The sequence below is a fragment of the Callospermophilus lateralis genome, chromosome 7 (genome assembly GCF_048772815.1).
Source record: "Callospermophilus lateralis isolate mCalLat2 chromosome 7, mCalLat2.hap1, whole genome shotgun sequence".
Lineage (NCBI taxonomy): Eukaryota > Metazoa > Chordata > Mammalia > Rodentia > Sciuridae > Callospermophilus > Callospermophilus lateralis.
In genome coordinates, this window is record NC_135311.1 from 100,066,079 (window position 1) to 100,088,547 (window position 22,469).

At 42.1% G+C, this 22,469-nt stretch overlaps 1 protein-coding gene across 2 annotated transcripts in view; it reads right to left on the minus strand.

Moving 5' to 3' along the window:
- The window catches only part of Prkaa2 (protein kinase AMP-activated catalytic subunit alpha 2), an 86,410-nt gene that overhangs the window by 21,963 nt on the left and 41,978 nt on the right, over positions 1–22,469 (minus strand). For both annotated transcript variants that reach the window (XM_076860289.2, XM_076860290.2), the window contains exon 2: positions 17,801–17,942. In XM_076860289.2, coding sequence (XP_076716404.1) covers positions 17,801–17,942 — 142 coding nt within the window. The remainder of the gene's footprint in view (positions 1–17,800; positions 17,943–22,469) is intronic.

Here is a 22,469-nt window from a genome sequence, read left to right on the forward strand (position 1 = left end):
CGGAGCCACCCTAATCCCTGAGCAGGGTCACCTTTCAACCCAAAATGCCATGTGTCATTCCTATTTGGCTATGGCTCTCAGCATTGAGCCACATCCCCCAGCCCCTGACTATTTTATTTTGAGACAGAGTCTCACTAAATTGCTGAGATTCTCAGCTAAATTGCCCAGGCTGGCCTCAAACTTGCAATCCTCCTGCCTCAGCCTCCCAAGTCACTAAGATTACAGGCATGCTCCATTGCACAAGCTTGCTTTCTCTCTCAAAGATAAATGTACCAATATGTATGTTCCCTTTCTCTCTGCATAAATATATTCCATATGCTTATGAACAATTCACATTCATATTTTTATTTTAATCGTTCTTTGGCTAAAAAGGAGGAGTACACCATATGTAATATTTGGCAATTTACTTTACTGAATTTCATCTACATTATTTGCTATAGTTATCAGATTTGACCATTGTACATTACATTGTATTTATTCACTTATTGGTCTGTTACTATCCTATTTATTCATCTTCTACCACTAAATAGTATTTACATTATTTCTACAATTCTATTATTTGCTTCTTGAACAGGGAAGGATTTTCTATTTAGTATATACTGGTGAGTGGAACTAAATCACAGTGCATATAAATGTTCCTTTAGGACATGATGCCAACTGTTTTCTAGCAAAAGATTAGCAATGCTACAATCTCTAGAAAGATTTATATAACCTCCAACGCTTATAAAAATACCATAAGCATTTCTTCTTATGCAGTGCTTTCTTGTGTCTTCTGCCCATTTTTATTGGATTCATGGTGCTTTACTTATTTATGTATGAACATAAAGAATAAATTAATATTACTATGAAAGTCTTGAGTATAAGATGTCTTGGTTACTAACTTTATAAAAATATTTTTTTCATGAATTTGGCTTTTGTTTTTCTCTGCAAGTATCTCTAAAGGATGACTTTTTCAAATGTGTGCATGTACACAAGCACACGTGTATGCACAATATGCAATACTGTTAGCAGGCATAAATTCAGAAAATCATGAGTGTCATCCAACATCCAATCAGAAGTCTTGATTAGCTTATAATGCTTTCAAAGTTTTTTTTTTAAATTAGGATCCAAATATAACACATACATTGCAATTGGTTAAAAAGTCTCTCTTAATTTATAGTTTGCTCCTCCATCTGGGTTTTTTTTTTTCCTTAAAGAAGAAAACACTTGGTGTGTCCTCCAGAGGAATGCAGAGTCTCAATTTTGCTGATCCATCCTTTCAGCCACATAATGTACGATTTCTAACTGTCTCCTAGATCTAGAGACCTATCAGAGTGGATTCATTGCTTTGATTTGAAAGACTAGACCTCCAGCCAAAGACATAAAATATGTCTCTCTGAGATATCAGCACTCACTGCTTATCAGAGCTTTTTTTTCATTAATTCAGATCAATTTAATAAAATATTAAACTTGCAGAGTCCAGTAATAAATTACGATCTAAAGGAAACTCTCACTCAAAACCTCCTCCCTCAAGAACTCCCCTGTGTCTGAAGCGTAGGCCACCCTACAGCGTCACATGATGCTGCCCACCATGCTACAGTCTCAACCAATCTCCTTGCTAATACATTCTGACCTACTGTCTTCCCCCCAACCCCTGCTACTGTTATCAACATTTTGGATGTAAATAATATTTTTTTAGGGGAAGAGAGAGAGAGAGAGAGAGAGAGAGAGAGAGAGAGAGAGAGAGAGAGAGAGAAGATCTTTTTTTTTTTTTAAGTGTAGATGGACACAACACAATGCCTTTATTTTTATGTGGTGCTGAGAATCGAACCTGGGTCCCGCCCATGCTAGGCGAGCGGTCTACCGCTGAGCCACAATCCAGCCCTGTATATAACATTCATATAGAAGATCTGTCTCACAGATGGCCTCTCTGTTCCTTGACTTCTATTATGTTTTCGATATGAGGTGTCCTCCAAAGGCTCACAAGTGAGACAATGTAAGAAAGTCCAGAGATGAAGAGTTAGGAGGGCCTTAACCTAATCAGTGCATTAAGCCACTGGAATGAATTAACTGGTGATAACTCTAGGCAGGGAGGTTGGGGCTGGAGGAGGTAGGTCATTGGAGGTGTGCCTTTAGAGTTTACATTTTATCCCTGGTGAGCAGGGCTTGATCTCAGTTTCCTGTTTGCCATGTCTTGAGCTGCCTTCTTCCCTCACACCCTTCCACCCTGATGTTCTGCCTCACCTCCAGGTCCAGAGCAACAAAGTAACCTTTCTATAGACTGAGACCTCTGAAGGTGTGAGCCTAATAAACTTTTCCTTCTCTAAAATTGTTCTTTTCAGGTCTTTTATTCACAACAATGAAAAAGCTGACTAAACAACCTCCTCATTTCTAATTGCTTTCATTCCAGAATACACAGCTCCATGGTCATAGATACTCTTTTCTTTTTCTTTTTTTTTTTTTTTGGTACCAGGGATTAAACTCAGGGGCACTCGACCACTGAGGCACATTCCCAGCCCTATTTTGTCTCACTGAGTTGCTTAGCGCCTCACCATTGCTGAAACTAGCTTTGAACTCAGGATCCTCCTGCCTCCGCCGCCTGAGCTGCTGGGATTACAGGAGTGAGCACCACACCTGATGCTCATGGTCATAAGATTAAGTCCTCTGATTTTATACACTAATTCTAGCCCATCTTCTAAAGAACTCAGTTCCTACAATTAGTCACTCTTTCTCTTGCATCAACTTCTTCCTCTTAATCATTCCCTTTGACAAAAGAAACATTCTATAGTATCTCCCCCATCTTAAAAAAAAAAAAAAAAAAACCTGCTTTTAGAATCCACATTCTTTTCAAGTTCCAATCCTATTTTTTCTTATCCTATCCATAGTAAACTATGCCCCATCTTCATCTCATACTCTCTCTTAAACCATTCACGCCAGGCTTTGGACCTTACCATTCCAATAAACTGGTTCTTTTCAAAAACACCGGCAACCTCCACCTTGCCAGATCAAATAAGTCAATACTCAATTCTCATCTTACTCAATATTCAGCAATAAAAGGAAGAGCTACAATCTCTCTTTCTTTTGGATAATCTCTTTCTTGAAATATTTTCTTGTTCGGCTTTAAGATTCTCCTACTTTTCCTCCAGTGTCACAGACCATCATTTTCATTTTCCTTTGCTGGTTTTCCCTCATATCCCAGACTTGTTAGCCTTAGTGCCCTAAAGCTTACTCCCTGGATTTCCTGTCTCTCTATACTTACATTTTTGGTGATCTCATCCAATCTTACGATGTTAAATATTTTCTTTATTATCTATCTATGTCTATATCTCTATCTATATATCTCCCCTGAACTCAGATATTTAAGAGTCCACTTACACGTCTACGTCTACTAGGATACTTAATAAGCATCTCTTTTTTAAAAAATTAAGATATTTCTTTTCTTTTTAAGAGAGAGAGAGAGAGAATTTTTTTAATATTTATTTTTTAGTTTTCGGCGGATACAACATCTTTGTTTGTATGTGATGCTGAGGATCGAACCTGGGCCGCACGTATGCCAGGTGAGCGTGCTACCACTTGAGCCATATCCCCAGCCCCCTTAATAAGCATCTCAATCCCACAAAAATCAAATCAAATAATTGATACCACCCCCCAACATTTCACCTCAAACCCGTTCCTCCTACAAACCTAGCAACTCTTATTTCCTAGACCAGATACCTTGGAGTTATCTTTGACTTCTCTCCCATCCTACATGTCACCTGTCAGTGAATGCTCTTGACTTGACCTTGAAAGTATAGAATATGCTTACTTCTCGCACAATGCCTCCATACAACTGAATTCCAAGTCACTATCATTTTTTACCCATATTAGTACAACTGATTCCTAACTGGTTTCTTTATTTCAGCACTTCCCAGTTGTAATCTAAATGTAGGTCAGATCACATCATCTCTGATCAAAATCTTCCAATGGCTTCCCATCTTATTCAAGAGTAAAAAGCCAAATATATTTTACGATATGGAATTTATTGTCTTCAACATCGTGTACATCCATAGGACTGGGATTCTAATCAGAATGAGATATACTCCATGTTTGTAGAAATATGTCAAAATAGAATCTACTGGCATATATAACTAAAAAGAACAAATTAAAAAAGTAAATTAAAAAAAAACAACAAGGACTTTGTTATCATCTTTCCTGCCTTGTTTGCCCAGTGCCTAGATGGCATCATCTGTTAAGTGAGTGGACTGATGACCCCCTTCCCCACCTTATTTTGCTCCACCCCTACACACACTCCTGTGCCTGCCACACTAGACTGTTTTCAGTACTCTATATTCTTTACACTCATTCTTTTGTTCTTGCTTATCCTTCTAGATCTACATGGACTTTGCAGAAATGCCACCTCTTCGTGTGTCACAAGTCACTGAACACTTACTAATGTGCTGGAGGATGGAGAGTAAGGACACTCCATGACACTTCCACTTAGATGTCTCATGAAATTTATGTTAAAACAAAGTCCCTTCAATGTTCACTCCTGCTCCACTGTTTCTTGTATATTTCTCCTAGCCGCCCAAAATGGCCCCAATATTATCACCTACTACTTAAGCTAAAACCCCAAATTCTAATTGCTTAAGCCAAAAATAGGATTCCTTTTTTTCCAATACATCAATAATTCATCAGTTATATTTATAAAATATATAAAATATTCCTTCTAGGAATAATAAACTTGAGAGAGAAAGAAAAGTTCAGTTTCATTTCAAGTTTCAGATGACTACAATTTCAGAATGGAAAAATCCAATAAATAGTTCAATACTAGTGTTCAAAATTCAATAGAAATAAACAGTCCAGAGATATAGATTTGGGAATCTTTAGCACAGAGATTGCAAATGATGCTGCAGTAGTAATGCCATCACCTGAAGAAGGTTCCATCAGGACAATTGGTCTAGCACAGTAGCTGAAGTACAGTATTTAATGCCAGACTAATAAAGAGTGGTCCTGAGGAGAAAGTTTTAGAAAGAGACAAGAATGGGAAAAGAAAACCAAAAATCTGGCATCCTGGAAACTCAGGGAATACAGCATTCAAGGTGATGGTAATAAACACTGATAAAAAGCTGTCTATAGGTTTAATGAGATATCGATTAAAATGAGTAGGCAGTCAGAAATCTCTCTTCCAAATTAGAAAGTATTGATAAGTTAAAATCAAATTTCCCTAAAAACTATGGAAGACAGAAAACAAGATGAAAAATTCACCAAATCTAATTCATGAAAAAAATCTGTATTTGCATTTAAATCCCATTTTTTTCATTTTAATTTTTACCTGTTGGTTTGGAGCTGCTAATACGTTTGTTTTTTTTCAATTTGAGTTAATAAAGAAATCATTCAGTAAATATCCATCACCCTTGGTATTTAGTGTTCAAATTTTCTGGCTAATTCTAGAGACCCATTTTGAAATAAGGAAACTATTCTTGGCAGTTAGTCAAGACTACACAAAACAAGTAAAACCACTTTAAGGATCAGGTCTCTCTCCTTGTTTAAATCAGTAACACTATTAAAGGCTATGCCAATAACTTTGTTCAGTAGCTAGAATACATGAGTACTTTTTTAATTTTAAGTTCAGATCCATAGCTAAAGAGTAATGTGGCTGAATGAATTAAGCTCAAAGGTGAAAGCCAGAGGCTTTAAACACAAAATTTATCTCTGCTTATTATTTTATGACCAATTCTGAAAATGTTCAGAATGTTCCTTCAGAAAAACAAAATAGCAGATAATAAAATAATGCTAAATCAGAATGAGATTAGTCAAACAAAAATTAGAAATAATTATAGAACCATAAATAGTCACTGATAAATATTACATCAAAAACAAGAATTTATATCCCCATGACAACTGCAACTACTTACTGACAAAATGAAACCTGTATTTTCAGGAACAGAACAAGAACTAGGTAGGACACAAACTCCAAATGGGCTCTTTCAATGTTATCATTCAAAAACTGATGGAGTCAAGGCATAAGGCAAATACAGAGATAACTTTACCCACTCTACTCTTCAGCATATGACACTCCAACCATTTCAGCTTTCTTTTCTCCTAGAAAGTGGACATTTATTTGCAAAGAGATTTCACTTAGAAGTCATATAGTAACTAGAATAAAGTAATTACTAACATGGAGTCAAGTGAGATATGAACTGGGTCAATTAACTAAAAACCACTTGGACTTATGAAATCATGAGAACTAGATTCACTTCACAGTTTGCCAATTTCTGATTTGGGGTCATTGAAATACTAAACATTTGACCAACACATTTAATCCCTAAATAACACTATAAGGCATCCTGTTTTTAAAGTTAAAAAAACAAAGGACATGAAATGTAAATCACCTCATAGGTTCTACTTTTTTATTAAATTATTTATTTATTCTAATTTGTTATACATGATGGCAGAATGTAATTAATTTCATATTACACATAAGAGCACAATTTTTCAAGTCATTGATTGTACAAAGTATTTTCACACCATTCATGTCTTCATACATGTACTTAAGGTAACGACGGCTAACTCATTCCTATCCCCTTACCCTCCCCTTTCCCCTCTCTCCTCTTGCCCTATCTAAAGTTCCTCCATTCCTCCCATGCTCCTGCCTCCCCCGCCTCTACATCACATTATGAGTCAGCATCCTCATATCAAAGAAAACATTTGGCCTTTGGTTTTTTCGGATTGGCTTGCTTCACTTAGCATTATATTCTCCAACTTAATCCATTTACCTGCAAATGTCATGATTTTATTCTCTTTTAATGCTGAGTATGGTTCCATTGTGTATATATTCCAAAATTTCCCTATCCATTCATCTACTGAAGGGCATCTGGGTTGGTTCCATAATTTAGCTATTGTGAACTGTGCTGCTATGAACATTGACATGGCTGTGTCCCTGAAGTATGCTGTTTTTAAGTCCTTTGAGTATAAACCGAGGAGTGGGATAGCTGGGTCAAATGGTAGCTCCATTCCAAGTTTTCCAAGAAAATCTCCATACTGCTTTCCAGATTGGCTGCACCAATTTGCAGTCCCATCATAGGTTGTATTTTATGTATATATAAACACACACACACCCAGTACTAGGGATTGAGCCCAGGGGCACTCTACCACTGAGCGACTTCCCCAACCCTTTTTATTTTTAGAATAAAAATTAAAAAGGGTTGTCCTCAAACTTGCCATCCTCTTGCCTCAGCCTTCTAACTAGCTGGAATTACATGTGCATGCCAAAATTATATATATATATATATATATATATATATATATATATATATATGAATGATAGCCTTTAAAAATCTTAATACATACATTGTATCACCCAGCTCTGGGCCTAGATGATAACCTTATAATCAAATATTGCCATGCAATCTCACTAGTCTCATTTTTTTTTTAATTGGTTATTCAAAACATTACAAAGATTTCAGAATCACATCGGTTACACATCCACATTTTTACATAATACCATAATAGTAACTGTTGTATTCTGCTACCTTTCCTATCCTCTACTATCCCCCCTCCCCTCCCCTCCCATCTTCTCTCTCTACCCCATCTACTGTAATTCATTTCTCTCCTTATTTTTTTCCCATTCCCCTCACAAACTCTTATATGTAATTTTGTATAACAATGAGGGTTTCCTTCCATTTCCAAGCAATTTCCCTTTTCTCTCCCTTTCCCTCCCACTTCATGACTCTGCTTAATGTTAATCTTTTCCTCCTGCTCTTCCTCCCTGCTCTGTTCTTGGTTGCTCTCATTATATCAAAGAAGACATTTGGCATTTGTTTTTTAGGGATTGGCTAGCTTCACTTAGCATAATCTGCTCTAGTGCCATCCATTTTCCTGCAAATTCCATGATTTTGTCATTTCTTAATGCTGCGTAGTACTCCATTGTGTATAAATGCCACATTTTTTTTTATCCATTCATCTATTGAGGGGCATCGGGGTTGGTTCCACAGTCTAGCTATTGTGAATTGTGCTGCTATGAACATCGATGTGGCAGTATCCCTGTAGTATGCTCTTTTGAGGTCTTCAGGGAATAGTCCGAGAAGGGCAATAGCTGGGTCAAATGGTGGTTCCATTCCCAGCTTTCCCAGGAATCTCCATACTGCTTTCCATATTGGCCTCACCATTTTGCAGTCCCACCAGCAATGTATAAGAGTACCCTTTCCCCCACATCCTCGCCAGCACTTGTTATTGTTCGACTTCATAATGGCTGCCAATCTTACTGGAGTGAGATGGTATCTTAGGGTGGTTTTGATTTGCATTTCTCTGACTGCTAGAGATGGTGAGCATTTTTTCATGTACTTGTTGATTGATTGTATGTCCTCCTCTGAGAAGTGTCTGTTCAGGTCTTTGGCCCATTTGTTGATTGGGTTATTTGTTTTCTTATTGTTTAATTTTTTGAGTTCTTTGTATACTCTGGATATTAGGGCTCTATCTGAAGTGTGAGGAGTAAAAATTTGTTCCCATGATGTAGGCTCCCTATTTACCTCTCTTATTGTTTCTCTTGCTGAGAAAAAACTTTTTAGTTTAAGTAAGTCCCATTTGTTGATTCTTGTTTTTAACTCTTGTGCTATGGGTGTCCTATTAAGGAATTTGGAGCCCGACCCCACAATATGTAGATCGGAGCCAACCTTTTCATCTATCAGACGCATAGTCTCTGATTTGATATCAAGGTCCTTGATCCATTTTGAGTTAACTTTTGTGCATGGTGAGAGGAGGGGATTCAGTTTCATTTTATTGCATATGGATTTCCAGTTTTCCCAGCACCATTTGTTGAAGATGCTATCCTTCCTCCATTGCATGCTTTTAGCCCCTTTATCGAATATAAGATAGTTGTAATTTTGTGGATTGGTTTCTGTGTCCTCTATTCTATACCATTGGTCCACCCGCCTGTTTTGGTACCAGTACCATGCTGTTTTTGTTACTATTGCTTTGTAGTACAGTTTGAAATCTGGTATCGCTACACCTCCTGATTCACACTTCCTGCTTAGAATTACTTTTGCTATTCTGGGTCTTTTATTTTTCCATATGAATTTCATGATTGCTTTATCTATTTCTACAAGAAATGCCGTTGGGATTTTGATTGGCATTGCATTGAACCTATAGAGAACTTTTGGTAATATTGCTATTTTGATGATGTTAGTTCTGCCTATCCATGAACAGGGTATATTATTCCATCTTCTGAGATCTTCTTCTATTTCTCTCTTTAGGGTTCTGTAGTTTTCATTGTATAAATCTTTCACCTCTTTTGTTAGGTTGATTCCCAAGTATTTTATTTTTTTTGAGGATATTGTGAATGGGGTAGATGTCCTCATTTCCAGTTCAGAAGATTTGTCGCTGATATACAGGAATGCCTTTGATTTATGCGTGTTGATTTTGTATCCAGCCACTTTGCTGAATTCATTTATTAGCTCTAGTAGTTTCTTTGTAGACCCTTTTGTGTCTTCTAGGTATAGGATCATATCATCCGCAAATAGTGATAATTTAAGTTCTTCTTTTCCTATTTTTTTTTTTTTTTTTATTTTTATTTTTATTTTTATTTTTTTTTTTAATTAATTTTTATTGTAGGTTGTTCAAAACATTACATAGTTTTTGATATATCATAATTCACACTTTGATTCAAGTGGGATATGAACTCCCATTTTTACCCCATATACAGATTGCAGAATCACATCAGTTGCACATTGATTTACATATTGCCATTCTGGAGTCTGTTGTATTCTGCTGCCTTTCCCATCCTCCGCTATCCCCCCTCCCCCCTCCCCTCCCCTCTTCTCTCTCTACCCCCTCTACTGTACTTCATTTCTCCCCCTTATATTTTCCCTCCTTTCCCCTCACTTCCTCTTGTATGTAATTTTGTATACCCCTGAGGGTCTCCTTCCATTTACATGCAATTTCCCTTCTCTCTCCCTTTCCCTCCCACCTCTCATCCCTGTTTAATGTTAATCTTCTTCTCATGCTCTTCTTCCCTACTCTGTTCTTAGTAACTCTCCTTATATCAAAGAAGACATTTGGCATTTGTTTTTAAGGGATTGGCTAGCTTCACTTAGCATAATCTGCTCTAATGCCATCCATTTCCCTCCAAATTCTATGATTTTGTCATTTCTTAATGCAGAGTAATACTCCATTGTGTATAAATGCCACATTTTTTTTATCCATTCGTCTGTTGAAGGGCATCTAGGTTGGTTCCACAGTCTTGCTATTGTGAATTGTGCTGCTATGAACATGGATGTAGCAGTGTCCCTATAGTGTGCTCTTTTTAGGTCTTTAGGGAATAGACCGAGTAGTGGAATAGCTGGATCAAATGGTGTTTCCATTCCGAGCTTTCCAAGAAATCTCCATACTGCTTTCCAAATTGGCCGCACCAATTTGCAGTCCCACCAGCAATGTACAAGAGTACCCTTTTCTCCACATCCTCGCCAGCACTTGTTGCTGTTTGACTTCCTAATGGCTGCCAATCTTACTGGAGTGAGATGGTATCTTAGGGTGGTTTTGATTTGCATTTCTCTGACTGCTAGAGATGGTGAGCATTTTTTCATATACTTGTTGATTGATTGTATGTCCTCCTCTGAGAAATTTCTGTTCAGGTCCTTGGCCCATTTGTTGATTGGGTTATTCGTTATCTCATTGTCTAATTTTTTTAGTTCTTTGTATATTCTGGATATTAGGGCTCTGTCTGAAGTGTGAGGAGTAAAGATTTGTTCCCAGGACGTAGGCTCCCTATTCACCTCTCTTATTGTTTCTTTTGCTGAGAAAAAACTTTTTAGTTTTAGTAAGTCCCATTTGTTGATTCTAGTTATTAACTGTTGTGCTATGGGTGTCCTATTGAGGAATTTGGAGCCCGACCCCACAGTATGTAGATCATAGCCAACTTTTTCTTCTATCAGACGCCATGTCTCTGATTTGATATCAAGTTCCTTGATCCACTTTGAGTTAACTTTTGTGCATGGCGAGAGAAAGGGATTCAGTTTCATTTTGTTGCATATGGATTTCCAGTTTTCCCAACACCATTTGTTGAAGATGCTATCCTTCTTCCATTTCATGCTTTTAGCCCCTTTATCAAATATAAGATAGTTGTAGTTTTGTGGATTGGTTTCTGTGTCCTCTATTCTGTACCATTGGTCCACCTGCCTGTTTTGGTACCAGTACCATGCTGTTTTTGTTACTATTGCTCTGTAGTATAGTTTGAAGTCTGGTATAGCTATGCCGCCTGATTCACATTTCCTGCTTAGAATTGTTTTTGCTATTCTGGGTCTTTTATTTTTCCATATGAATTTCATGATTGCTTTCTCTATTTCTACAAGAAATGCCGTTGGGATTTTGATTGGCATTGCATTAAACCTATAGAGAACTTTTGGTAATATCGCCATTTTGATGATGTTACTTCTACCTATCCATGAACAGGGTATATTTTTCCATCTTCTAAGATCTTCTTCTATTTCTCTCTTTAGGGTTCTGTAGTTTTCATTGTATAAGTCTTTCACCTCTTTTGTTAGGTTGATTCCCAAGTATTTTATTTTCTTTGAGGATATTGTGAATGGGGTGGTTGTCCTCATTTCCATTTCAGAGGATTTGTTGCTGATATACAGGAATGCCTTTGATTTATGCGTGTTGATCTTATAGCCTGCCACTTTGCTGAATTCATTTATTAGCTCTAATAGTTTCTTTGTAGACCCTTTTGGGTCTGCTAGGTATAGAATCATGTCATCTGCAAATAGTGATAATTTGAGTTCTTCTTTTCCTATTTTTATGCCTTTAATTTCTTTCGTCTGTCTAATTGCTCTGGCCAGTGATTCGAGAACTATGTTGAACAGAAGTGGTGAGAGAGGGCATCCCTGTCTTGTTCCAGATTTTAGAGGGAACGCCTTCAGTTTTTCTCCATTCAGAATGATGCTAGCCTGAGGCTTAGCATAGATTGCTTTTACAATGTTGAGGTATGTTCCTGTTATCCCTAGTTTTTCTAGAGTTTTGAACATAAAGGGATGCTGTACTTTGTCGAATGCTTTTTCCGCATCTATCGAGATGACCATATGGTTCTTATTTTTAAGCCTGTTGATGTGGTGAATAACATTTATTGATTTCCGTATATTGAACCAACCTTGCATCCCAGGGATAAATCCTACCTGATCATGGTGCACAATTTTTTTGATATGTTTTTGTATCCGGTTCGCAAGAAGTTTATTGAGGATTTTTGCATCTAGGTTCATTAGAGATATTGGTCTGTAGTTTTCTTTCTTTGAAGTGTCTTTGTCTGGTTTAGGAATCAGGGTGATGTTGGCCTCATAGAATGAATTTGGAAGTTCTCCCTCTTTTTCTATTTCCTTAAATAGCTTGAAAAGTATTGGTGTTAATTCCTCTTTAAAGGTTTTGAAAAACTCTGCTGTATACCCATCCGGTCCTGGGCTTTTCTTAGTTGGTAGTCTTTTGATGGTATCTTCTATTTCCTCAATTGATATTGGTCTGTTTAGGTTGTCAATATCCTCTTGGCTCAATCTGGGCAAATCATATGACTTAAGAAATTTATCGATGCCTTCACTATCTTCTATTTTATTGGAGTATAAGGATTCAAAATAATTTCTGATAATCTTCTGTATTTCTGAAGTGTCTGTTGTGATATTGCCTTTTTCATCCCGTATGCTGGTAATTTGAGTTCTCTCTCTTCTTCTCTTTGTTAGCGTGGCTAAGGGTCTGTCGATTTTATTTATTTTTTCAAAGAACCAACTTTTAGTTTTGTCAATTTTTTCAATTGTTTCTTTCGTTTCGATTTCATTAATTTCAGCTCTGATTTTAATTATTTCTTGTCTTCTACTTCTTTTGCTGTTGTTTTGCTCTTCTTTTTCTAGGATTTTGAGTTGAAGTATTAGATCATTTATTTGTTGGTTTTTTCTTTTTTTAAGGAATGAACTCCAAGCAATAAATTTTCCTCTTAGAACTGCTTTCAATGTGTCCCATAGATTCCGATATGTTGTGTCTGTGTTTTCATTTATCTCTAAGAATTTTTTAATTTCCTCCTTGATGTCTTCTATAACCCATTGATCATTCAGTAACCTATTGTTCATTCTCCAAGTGATGCATGATTTTTCCTTACTTCTTTTATTGTTGATTTTCAATTTCATTCCATTATGATCAGATAATATGCATGGTATTATCTCTACTCCTTTATATTGTCTAATAGTTGCCCTGTGACATAATATATGATCTATTTTTGAGAAGGATCCATGTGCTGCTGAGAAAAAAGTGTAACTGCTTGATGTTGGGTGGTATATTCTATATATGTCAATTAAGTCTAGGTTATTAATTGTGTTATTGAGCTCTATAGTTTCCTTATTCAACTTTTGTTTGGAAGATCTGTCCAGTGGTGAGAGAGGTGTGTTGAAGTCTCCCATGATTATTGTATGGTGGTCTATTAGACTCTTGAACTTGAGAAGAGTTTGTTTGATGAACATAGCTGCACCATTGTTTGGGGCATATATATTTATAATTGTTATGTCTTGTTGGTGTACGGTTCCCTTGAGAAGTATGTAGTGTCCCTCTTCATCCCTTTTGATTAACTTTGGCTTGAAATCTATTTTATTTGAAATGAGTATGGACACTCCTGCTTGTTTGCGAAGTCCATATGAGTGATATGATTTTTCCCAACCTTTCACCTTCAGTCTATGTATGTCTTTTCCTATCAGATGTGTCTCCTGAAGGCAGCATACTGTTGGGTCTTGTTTAGTGATCCATTCTGCTAGCCTGTGTCTCTTAATTGGTGAGTTTAAGCCATTAACATTTAGAGTTATTATTGAGATATGGTTTGTTCTTCCAGCCATATTTGTTTATTTATGTTACTAAACATGGTTTGTTTTCCTCTTTGATTATTCCCCCCCACCTTTACTGTACTACCTCCCGCTGTTGGTTTTCATTGATATTTTCCATTTCCTCTTCCTGTAATATTTTGCCGAGGATGTTTTGAAGAGCTGGTTTTCTAGCTGCAAATTCTTTTAACTTTTGTTTATCATGGAAGGTTTTAATTTCATCTTCCATCCTGAAGCTTAATTTCGCGGGATACACAATTCTTGGTTGGAGCCCCTTTTCTTTCAACGTTTGAAATATGTTATTCCAGGATCTTCTAGCTTTCAGAGTCTGTGTTGAAAGATCAGCTGTTATCCTGATTGGTTTACCCCTAAATGTAATCTGCTTCCTTTCTCTTGTAGCTTTTAAAATTCTCTCCTTATTCTGTATGTTGGGCATCTTCATTATAATGTGTCTAGGTGTGGCTCTCTTATGATTTTGCACATTCGGCGTCCTGTAGGCTTCTAGGATTTGGGATTCTGTCTCATTCTTCAAGTCTGGGAAGTTTTCTCGTATTATTTCGTTGAATAGATTGGTCATTCCTTTGGTTTGGACCTCAATACCTTCCTGTATCCCCATGACCCTTAAGTTGGGTCTCTTTATGTTATCCCATATTTCTTGAATGTTCTGCTCATGGTTTCTTAACAGCTTTGCTGAGCTGTCTATGTTCTTCTCCAGTTGAAATACTTTGTCTTCATTGTCTGATGTTCTATCTTCTAAGTGTTCTACTCTGCTGGTAGTATTCTCAATTGAGTTTTTAAGTTGGTTTATTGTTTCCTGCATTTCCAGGATTTCTGTTTGTTTGTTTTTTATAACCTCTATCTCCCTGTATAATTGATCTTTTGCTTCTTGGATTTGTTTGTGTAATTTATTGTCGAAGTGGTCGAAGTGGTCTTTCATTGTCTGATTTTGCTGTCTAATGTCTTCCTTGAGACTCCAGATCATCTGAAGCATGTATATCCTGAATTCTTTATCTGACATTCCATCTGCTGCAGATATTACCTCTTCTAAAGTTGAGTTGACCTGCATTGCTTGTGGTCCTTTCTTTCCTTGTCTTTTCATACTGATCGCGTTTCGTTCTTCTGGTAGCCACGCCCCCGTATCTGGTGCAAGAGACCTCAGTTGTCAGCACTGGTGGGGGCTGTAGCTGGGAGACCCGCGCCGCGCGGCTCCCGCCGGCTCCTGCGTCAGCGCCGCCTCAGCTCCCGCCGGTTCCCGTGCCGCTGCCGCGGTTCCCGCCAGCTCCGTCCGGCTCCCTCGCCGCTCTAATTCTCGGCAGGTCTCCTTTCAACGGAATTTTGCTAGAAGATCCTCAGTAGGTAGAATGTAGCTGTTTTAATTGGTGTTTCTGATCCCGTTAATGTGGAGATATTGAAAGTGCAGCTTCCTCGCCGGCCGCCATGTTGGATCCCCTTCCGCGCTCGCTCGGCTCCGCTCAGCTCCTCCTCCTCCTCCACCCCGGTGGCGGCAGCCGAGCCCGGAGCGCGCGAGTGTGCGCGAGCGGCCGCTTCACTCTCTCCCTCCCGCCGCCGCCGCCGCTGCGCGCTCCGAGCCTCCCTCAGGCCGCTCGCGCCGGGGATCCCCTCAGGACCACGGATCGACGAGGGAAGAGACGCTGAGGCGCGGGAGGGGACGGGGCGGCGCGCTGAGGAGTGTTGCTGGGGAAGGACCTGGGATCTGCGAGGGCGGGGACGCGAGGGGCTGCAGTGGACTCCGAGGGAGGAGGTGGGAAGTCGAGGGAGACTTGGTTCTTTCGGAAGAATCTCCAGAGCGCGGGGCTCCGTGAAAAGAGAGAGAAATGTGAGAGGAAAGCGTCCGAGGAGTAGGATGGTGGATCCTGGGACCCAGGCCTTCTTTTCCTATTTTTATGCCTTTAATTTCTTTCGTCTGTCTAATTGCTCTGGCCAGTGTTTCGAGAACTATATTGAATAGAAGTGGTGAGAGAGGGCATCCCTGTCTTGTTCCAGATTTTAGAGGGAATGCCTTCAGTTTTTTTCCATTTAGAATGATGCTAGCCTGAGGCTTAGCATATATAGCTTTTATAATTTTGAGGTAAGTTCCTGTTATCCCTAGTTTTTCTAATGTTTTGAACATAAAGGGATGCTGTACTTTGTCGAATGCTTTTTCTGCATCCACCGAGATGATCATATGGTTCTTATCTTTAAGTCTATTGATGTGGTGAATAACGTTTATTGATTTCCGTATATTGAACCAGCCTTGCATCCCAGGGATGAATCCTACTTGATCATGGTGCACAATCTTTTTGATATGTTTTTGTATACGATTTGCCAGAATTTTATTGAGGATTTTTGCATCTAAATTCATTAGGGATATTGGTCTGTAGTTTTCTTTCTTTGAGGTGTCCTTCTCTGGTTTGGGAATCAGGGTGATATTGGCCTCATAGAATGAATTTGGGAGTTCTCCCTCTTTTTCTATCTCCTGAAATAGATTATGGAGTATTGGTATTAGTTCCTCTTTAAATGTTTTGTAAAACTCTGCTGTATATCCATCCGTCCTGGGCTTTTCTTGGTTGTTAGTCTTTTGATGGCTTCTTCTATTTCCTCCCTTGATATTGATCTGTTTAGGTTGTTTATATCTTCCTGATTCAATCTGGGTAGTTCATATGTCTCAAGGAATTTATCTATGCCTTCACTATCTTCTATTTTATTAGAGTATAGGGTTTCAAAATAATTTCTAATTATCGTCTGTATTTCTGAATTGTCTGTTGTGATGTTGCCTTTTTCATCCCGTAAGCTAGTAATTTGGGTTTCACTAGTCTCATTTTTTGTTTTGTTTTGTTTATAACTGAGTATATTTTAAGTGAAGATCACATGACATGAAAGCTTATTTTAAGAATTTGGAAGCTGTGTGAGAACTGAGTTGATGCCATGCTAAACCAAAGCCAGCTCTGAAGAGTCATGGCACATTCATGCTATTTGTAAGAAGGCACAGCCCTAGCCCCATCACAGAGCATACCAATTTGCAAATAGTTTACTAACAAGAAGTATAGCAGTAAAGACCAAATGAATGTTCCCAAATGCCACTAATAACTGCACCAGTCTTAAAATTAAGAATTTTAAGAATACTGCTGCATTAGTTTTCATTGCTGCCATACTTTAAAACTTTATGGCTTAAAATAACATGAATCTTACAGTTCTGTAGGTGAGAAGCCTGATACATGCATCAGTGAACTGAAATTAAGGTGTTGGCAGGCCTGGGTTGCTTTCTGGAGGTTCTGGAAACACAGTACATTTCTTTGTATGTCCCCACTTTTAGAGACCACCTGCATTCATTCTTCAACTATGGCCGCCTTCCTCCATTGTCAAAGCCAGCAACAGCCACCTGAATCCTTCTCAAGTCCTGTCACTCTGACCTTGCTGCCATGATCAAATATTTTTCTTTGACTCACTCCTCCTACTCCTTTTAAGGATTGTGATGGTTTGCATGGTCCCACATAGATAATCCAAGATTATCTTTTATTTTAAAGTCAGCTGATAAGCAACCTTAAATCCATGCTGCCATATATTCTACAATATTCACAGGTCCTAGGCATGAGAACACAGACATTTTGGAGGACCATTACTCTGTCTACCACAGCTATTTGCTAGCACTGTCCCCAGATAAACAATGGAACTTCATGGGTTATCAAGTTGGTTCGTATTAACAATGACATTCAAAGACTGCTCACTGACAAACGTTAAGAAAAATATTTAATGTCTTATTTTAGTGAACTAGCAAACAAAGCTTCAGGTATATTAGCACTGCTTTCTTTACATATACTTACATCAACAGGTATTTTTCTGCAACATTATTTAAATCAAAATATAAATACAGTATTGGAAATCTTCCCACTGTTACTACTATTAAAGTTATTAATAACAGTTTATATTTTACAAAAAACCATTATTTGATACAGCATACTATGTGTTCTCACATATCATCATATATCACATACAAAAATACTTACAGTTTGATAATATGAGGATGACGGAAGAGTTTTAGATTTTGAATTTCTCGTTTTATTTTTCCAACAACATCTAAACTGCGAATCTTCTGTCTATTTAAGATTTTAACTGCCACTTTATGGCCTGTCAATTGATGTTCTCCAACTAAAGAAAAAGGAAAAAACAAAACCTGTCATATCAGCATAACAATTTCTATTAATGCTCCCTCTTCTGGTATTGCCCTAAATTTCTTTACTCAAAAAATACCACTTTCAAGGGGGATCCAACATGGCGGCCAGCGAGGAAGCAGCACTTTCAATATCTCCACATTAATGGGATCAGAAACACCCATTAAAACAGCTACATTCTACCTACTGAGGATCTTCTAGCAAAATTCCGTTGAAAGGAGACCTGCCGAGAATTAGTAAGTTTATTAGACGTGACAGTTTGCCCCAGACAAGTGAAACTTGACCGGCAGCGCGGGCTCAGAGTCCAATCCCGCGGCCACCGGCCGCTTCTGCAAGCGGCAGGCGGCCCAGAGCAGCGCGGCAGAAGGGTCCCCGCCCGGCCAGCAGACAGCTCCCGCCATCCCGGCTACCCTGGCGGCCCTGCTCTCGCTCGGCGAACAGCCACCCCGCGCGCCTGGTTCTTAGCCACGCGGCTGCAGTCACCCGGCTTTACAAGCGACCCCCGGCGGCCCTGCTGGGCGAGAAGGGTCCCCGCCCGGCCTGCAGACAGCTCTCGCCATTCCGCTCTTGTTCTGCAAATAGCCACCCCGCCCGCCTGGTTCTTAGCCACGAGGCTGCAGCCGCCCGGCTTTACAAGCGCCCCCGGCGGCCCTGCTCAGCGAGAAGGGTCCCTGCCTGGCCGACAGACAGTTTCCGCCATCCCGGCTACCCTGGCGGCCCCGCTCTTGCCCTGCAAACAGCCACCCCGCCCGCCTGGGTCTTAGCCACGTGGCTGCAGCCACCCGGCTTTACAAGCGCCCCGGCAGCCCTGCTCAGCGAGAAGGGTCCCCGCCCAGCCGGCAGACAGCTCCCGCCATTCCGCTCTTGTTCTGCAAACAGCCACCCTGCCCGCCTGGTTCTTAGCCACGAGGCTGCAGCCGCCCGGCTTTACAAGCGCCCCCGGCGGCCCTGCTCAGTGAGAAGGGTCCCTGCCCGGCCGACAGACAGTTTCCGCCATCCCGGCTACCCTGGCGGCCCCGCTCTTGCCCTGCAAACAGCCACCCCGCCCGCCTGGGTCTTAGCCACGCGGCTGCAGCCACCCGGCTTTACAAGCGCCCCTGGCGGCCCTGCTCGGCGAGAAGGGTCCCCGCCAGGCCGGCAGACAGCTCCAGCCATCCCGCTCTTGCTCTGCAAACAGCCACCCCGCCCGCCTGGTTCTTAGCCACGAGGCTGCAGCCGCCCGGCTTTACAAGCGCCCCCGGCGGCCCTGCTCGTCGAGAAGGGTCCCTGCCCGGCCGACAGACAGTTTCCGCCATCCCGGCTACCCTGGCGGCCTCGCTCTTGCCCTGCAAACAGCCACCCCGCCCGCCTGGGTCTTAGCCACGTGGCTGCAGCCACCCGGCTTTACAAGCTCCCCGGCGGCCCTGCTCAGCGAGAAGGGTCCCCGCCCAGCCGGCAGACAGCTCCCGCCATTCCGCTCTTGCTCTGCAAACAGCCACCCCGCCCGCCTGGTTCTTAGCCACGAGGCTGCAGCCGCCCGGCTTTACAAGCGCCCCCGGCGGCCCTGCTCAGTGAGAAGGGTCCCTGCCCGGCCGACAGACAGTTTCCGCCATCCCGGCTACCCTGGCGGCCCCGCTCTTGCCCTGCAAACAGCCACCCCGCCCGCCTGGGTCTTAGCCACGCGGCTGCAGCCACCCGGCTTTACAAGCGCCCCCGGCGGCCCTGCTCGGCGAGAAGGGTCCCCGCCAGGCCGGCAGACAGCTCCAGCCATCCCGCTCTTGCTCTGCAAACAGCCACCCCGCCCGCCTGGTTCTTAGCCACGAGGCTGCAGCCGCCCGGCTTTACAAGCGCCCCCGGCGGCCCTGCTCGTCGAGAAGGGTCCCTGCCCGGCCGGCAGACAGCTCCCACCATCCCGGCACTCCTGGCGGCCCGCCCGCTCTGCGAAGGGTCACCCCGCCCGGCTCTTAGCCACGCGGGCGCCGTCTGCCTGGCTCTGTGGACGCCCCCGGCGGCCCAGCGCAGCCAGAAGGGTCCCCGCCTGGCCCGACAGAAGGCCCGTGCCCTTCCGGCTCTGCTAACGGCCCTGCCCACCCGGGAAAGGGCTCCCCCCCTTGAGAGGACGGGAAGGAAATCTAACCAAGCTTCTATGAATTAGCGAACTGGGATCTAAAACCAGAGATTGTGTCAGACAAGAGACAAGCCAGTTCCACCTCTCCCTTCGGTCACTCCTGCAAGGAGCCAGGGGCCCGCCATAGCAGAGAGGGGAAGTCACCAAAGATCGGCCAAAGAGATTCCTTCGCAGCGGATTCTAAATTAGCAGGAGCGGCGCGGGAGCCGGCCGGAGCTGGCGGGAACCGGCGGGAGCCGAGGCGGCGCTGACGCAGGAGCCGGCCGGAGCCGCGCGGCGCGGGTCTCCCAGCTACCGCTCCCACCAGTGCTGACAACTGAGGTCTCTTGCACCAGATACGGGGGCGTGGCTACCAGAAGGTAAGCAAATTTGCTGGGGGTTCTCAGCCCCAAGCTCTACAAACTTAGGGCCTGAGGGAGGCAAACAAGGAGAGTGTGCCCAGGCACTAATGAAACAGCTGCTCCACGCGTGTGCAAGGTAGGCGGAACTGTGACCACCGACAAAACAGGCCCAGTGGACCGCCAGACACATCGCTCCAGTTGGGGGAGGGGCAGAGCCGCCAGGCGCCTGCAAGGTAGGCGGACCCACTACCCACCAGCAGAACAGGCACAGCAATACACAGAGCGGCAGAGCCACCCCCCGAGCCTACAAGGTAGGCAGACCTGCGACCCACCGGCAGGTCAGGCCCAAAAACCTGCGGAGGGGCACAGCTGCCCCACGTGCCTGCTAGGTAGGCTGAACTGTGACCACCAACAGAACAGGCCCAGCGGCCGGCCAGACACATCGCCCCGCCCCGGTTGGGGGAGGGGCAGAGCCACCGGGCGCCTGCAAGGTAGGCAGACCTGCGACTCACCAGCAGATCAGGCCCAGTGACCCGCGGAACGGCAGAGCCACCCCCGCGCCTGCAAGGTAGGCGCACTTGCCACCCACCGGCAGGTCAGGCCCAGCAACTCTCGGAGGGACACAGCTGCTCCACGCGCGTGCAAGGTAGGCGGAACCGTGACCACCGACAAAACAGGCCCAGTGGCCCGCCAGATACATCGCCCCGGTCGGGGGAGGGGCAGAGCCGCCACCAGCGCCTTTTAGGTAGACAGACCTGCAACCGACAGACAGAACAGGCCTAGTGGCCAGCGGAGGGGCAAAGCCGCTGCTCACGCCTGCAAGGTAGGCGGACCTGTGACCACCGAAAGAACAGGCCCATCGAAAGTACAGGTACAGCGGCCTCCAGGCGTGGTAGGCACATTGCCTCAATTGGAGGAGGGGCAGAGCCACCGCCAAAGCCTGCGAGGGAGACTTTGCAGCTATACAAGAGCAATATAAATATATAGGGGGAAAAATCAATAACACAACAGTTTCACCAAGCAGAAAGAAGCGCGATCAGTATGAAAAGACAAGGAAAGAAAGGACCACAAGCAATGCAGGTCAACTCAACTTTAGAAGAGGTAATATCTGCAGCAGATGGAATGTCAGATAAAGAATTCAGGATATACATGCTTCAGATGATCTGGAGTCTCAAGGAAGACATTAGACAGCAAAATCAGACAATGAAAGACCACTTCGACCACTTTGACAATCAATTACATAAACAAATCCAAGAAGCTAAAGATCAATTATACAGGGAGATAGAGGTTATAAAAAACAAACAAACAGAAATCCTGGAAATGCAGGAAACAATAAACCAACTTAAAAACTCAAATGAGAATACTACCAGCAGAGTAGAACACTTAGAAGATAGAACATCAGACAATGAAGACAAAGTATTTCAACTGGAGAAGAACATAGACAGCTCAGCAAAGCTGTTAAGAAACCATGAGCAGAACATTCAAGAATTATGGGATAACATAAAGAGACCCAACTTAAGAGTCATGGGGATACAGGAAGGTATTGAGGTCCAAACCAAAGGAATGAGCAATCTATTCAACGAAATAATACGAGAAAACTTCCCAGACTTGAAGAATGAGACAGAATCCCAAATCCTAGAAGCCTACAGGACGCCGAATGTGCAAAATCATAAGAGATCCACACCTAGACACATTATAATGAAGATGCCCAACATACAGAATAAGGAGAGAATTTTAAAAGCTACAAGAGAAAGGAAGCAGATTACATTTAGGGGTAAACCAATCAGGATAACAGCTGATCTTTCAACACAGACTCTGAAAGCTAGAAGATCCTGGAATAACATATTTCAAACACTGAAAGAAAAGGGGTTCCAACCAAGAATTGTGTATCCCGCGAAATTAAGCTTCAGGATGGAAGATGAAATTAAAACCTTCCATGATAAACAAAAGTTAAAAGAATTTGCAGCTAGAAAACCAGCTCTTCAAAACATCCTCGGCAAAATATTACAGGAAGAGGAAATGGAAAATATCAATGAAAACCAACAGCGGGAGGTAG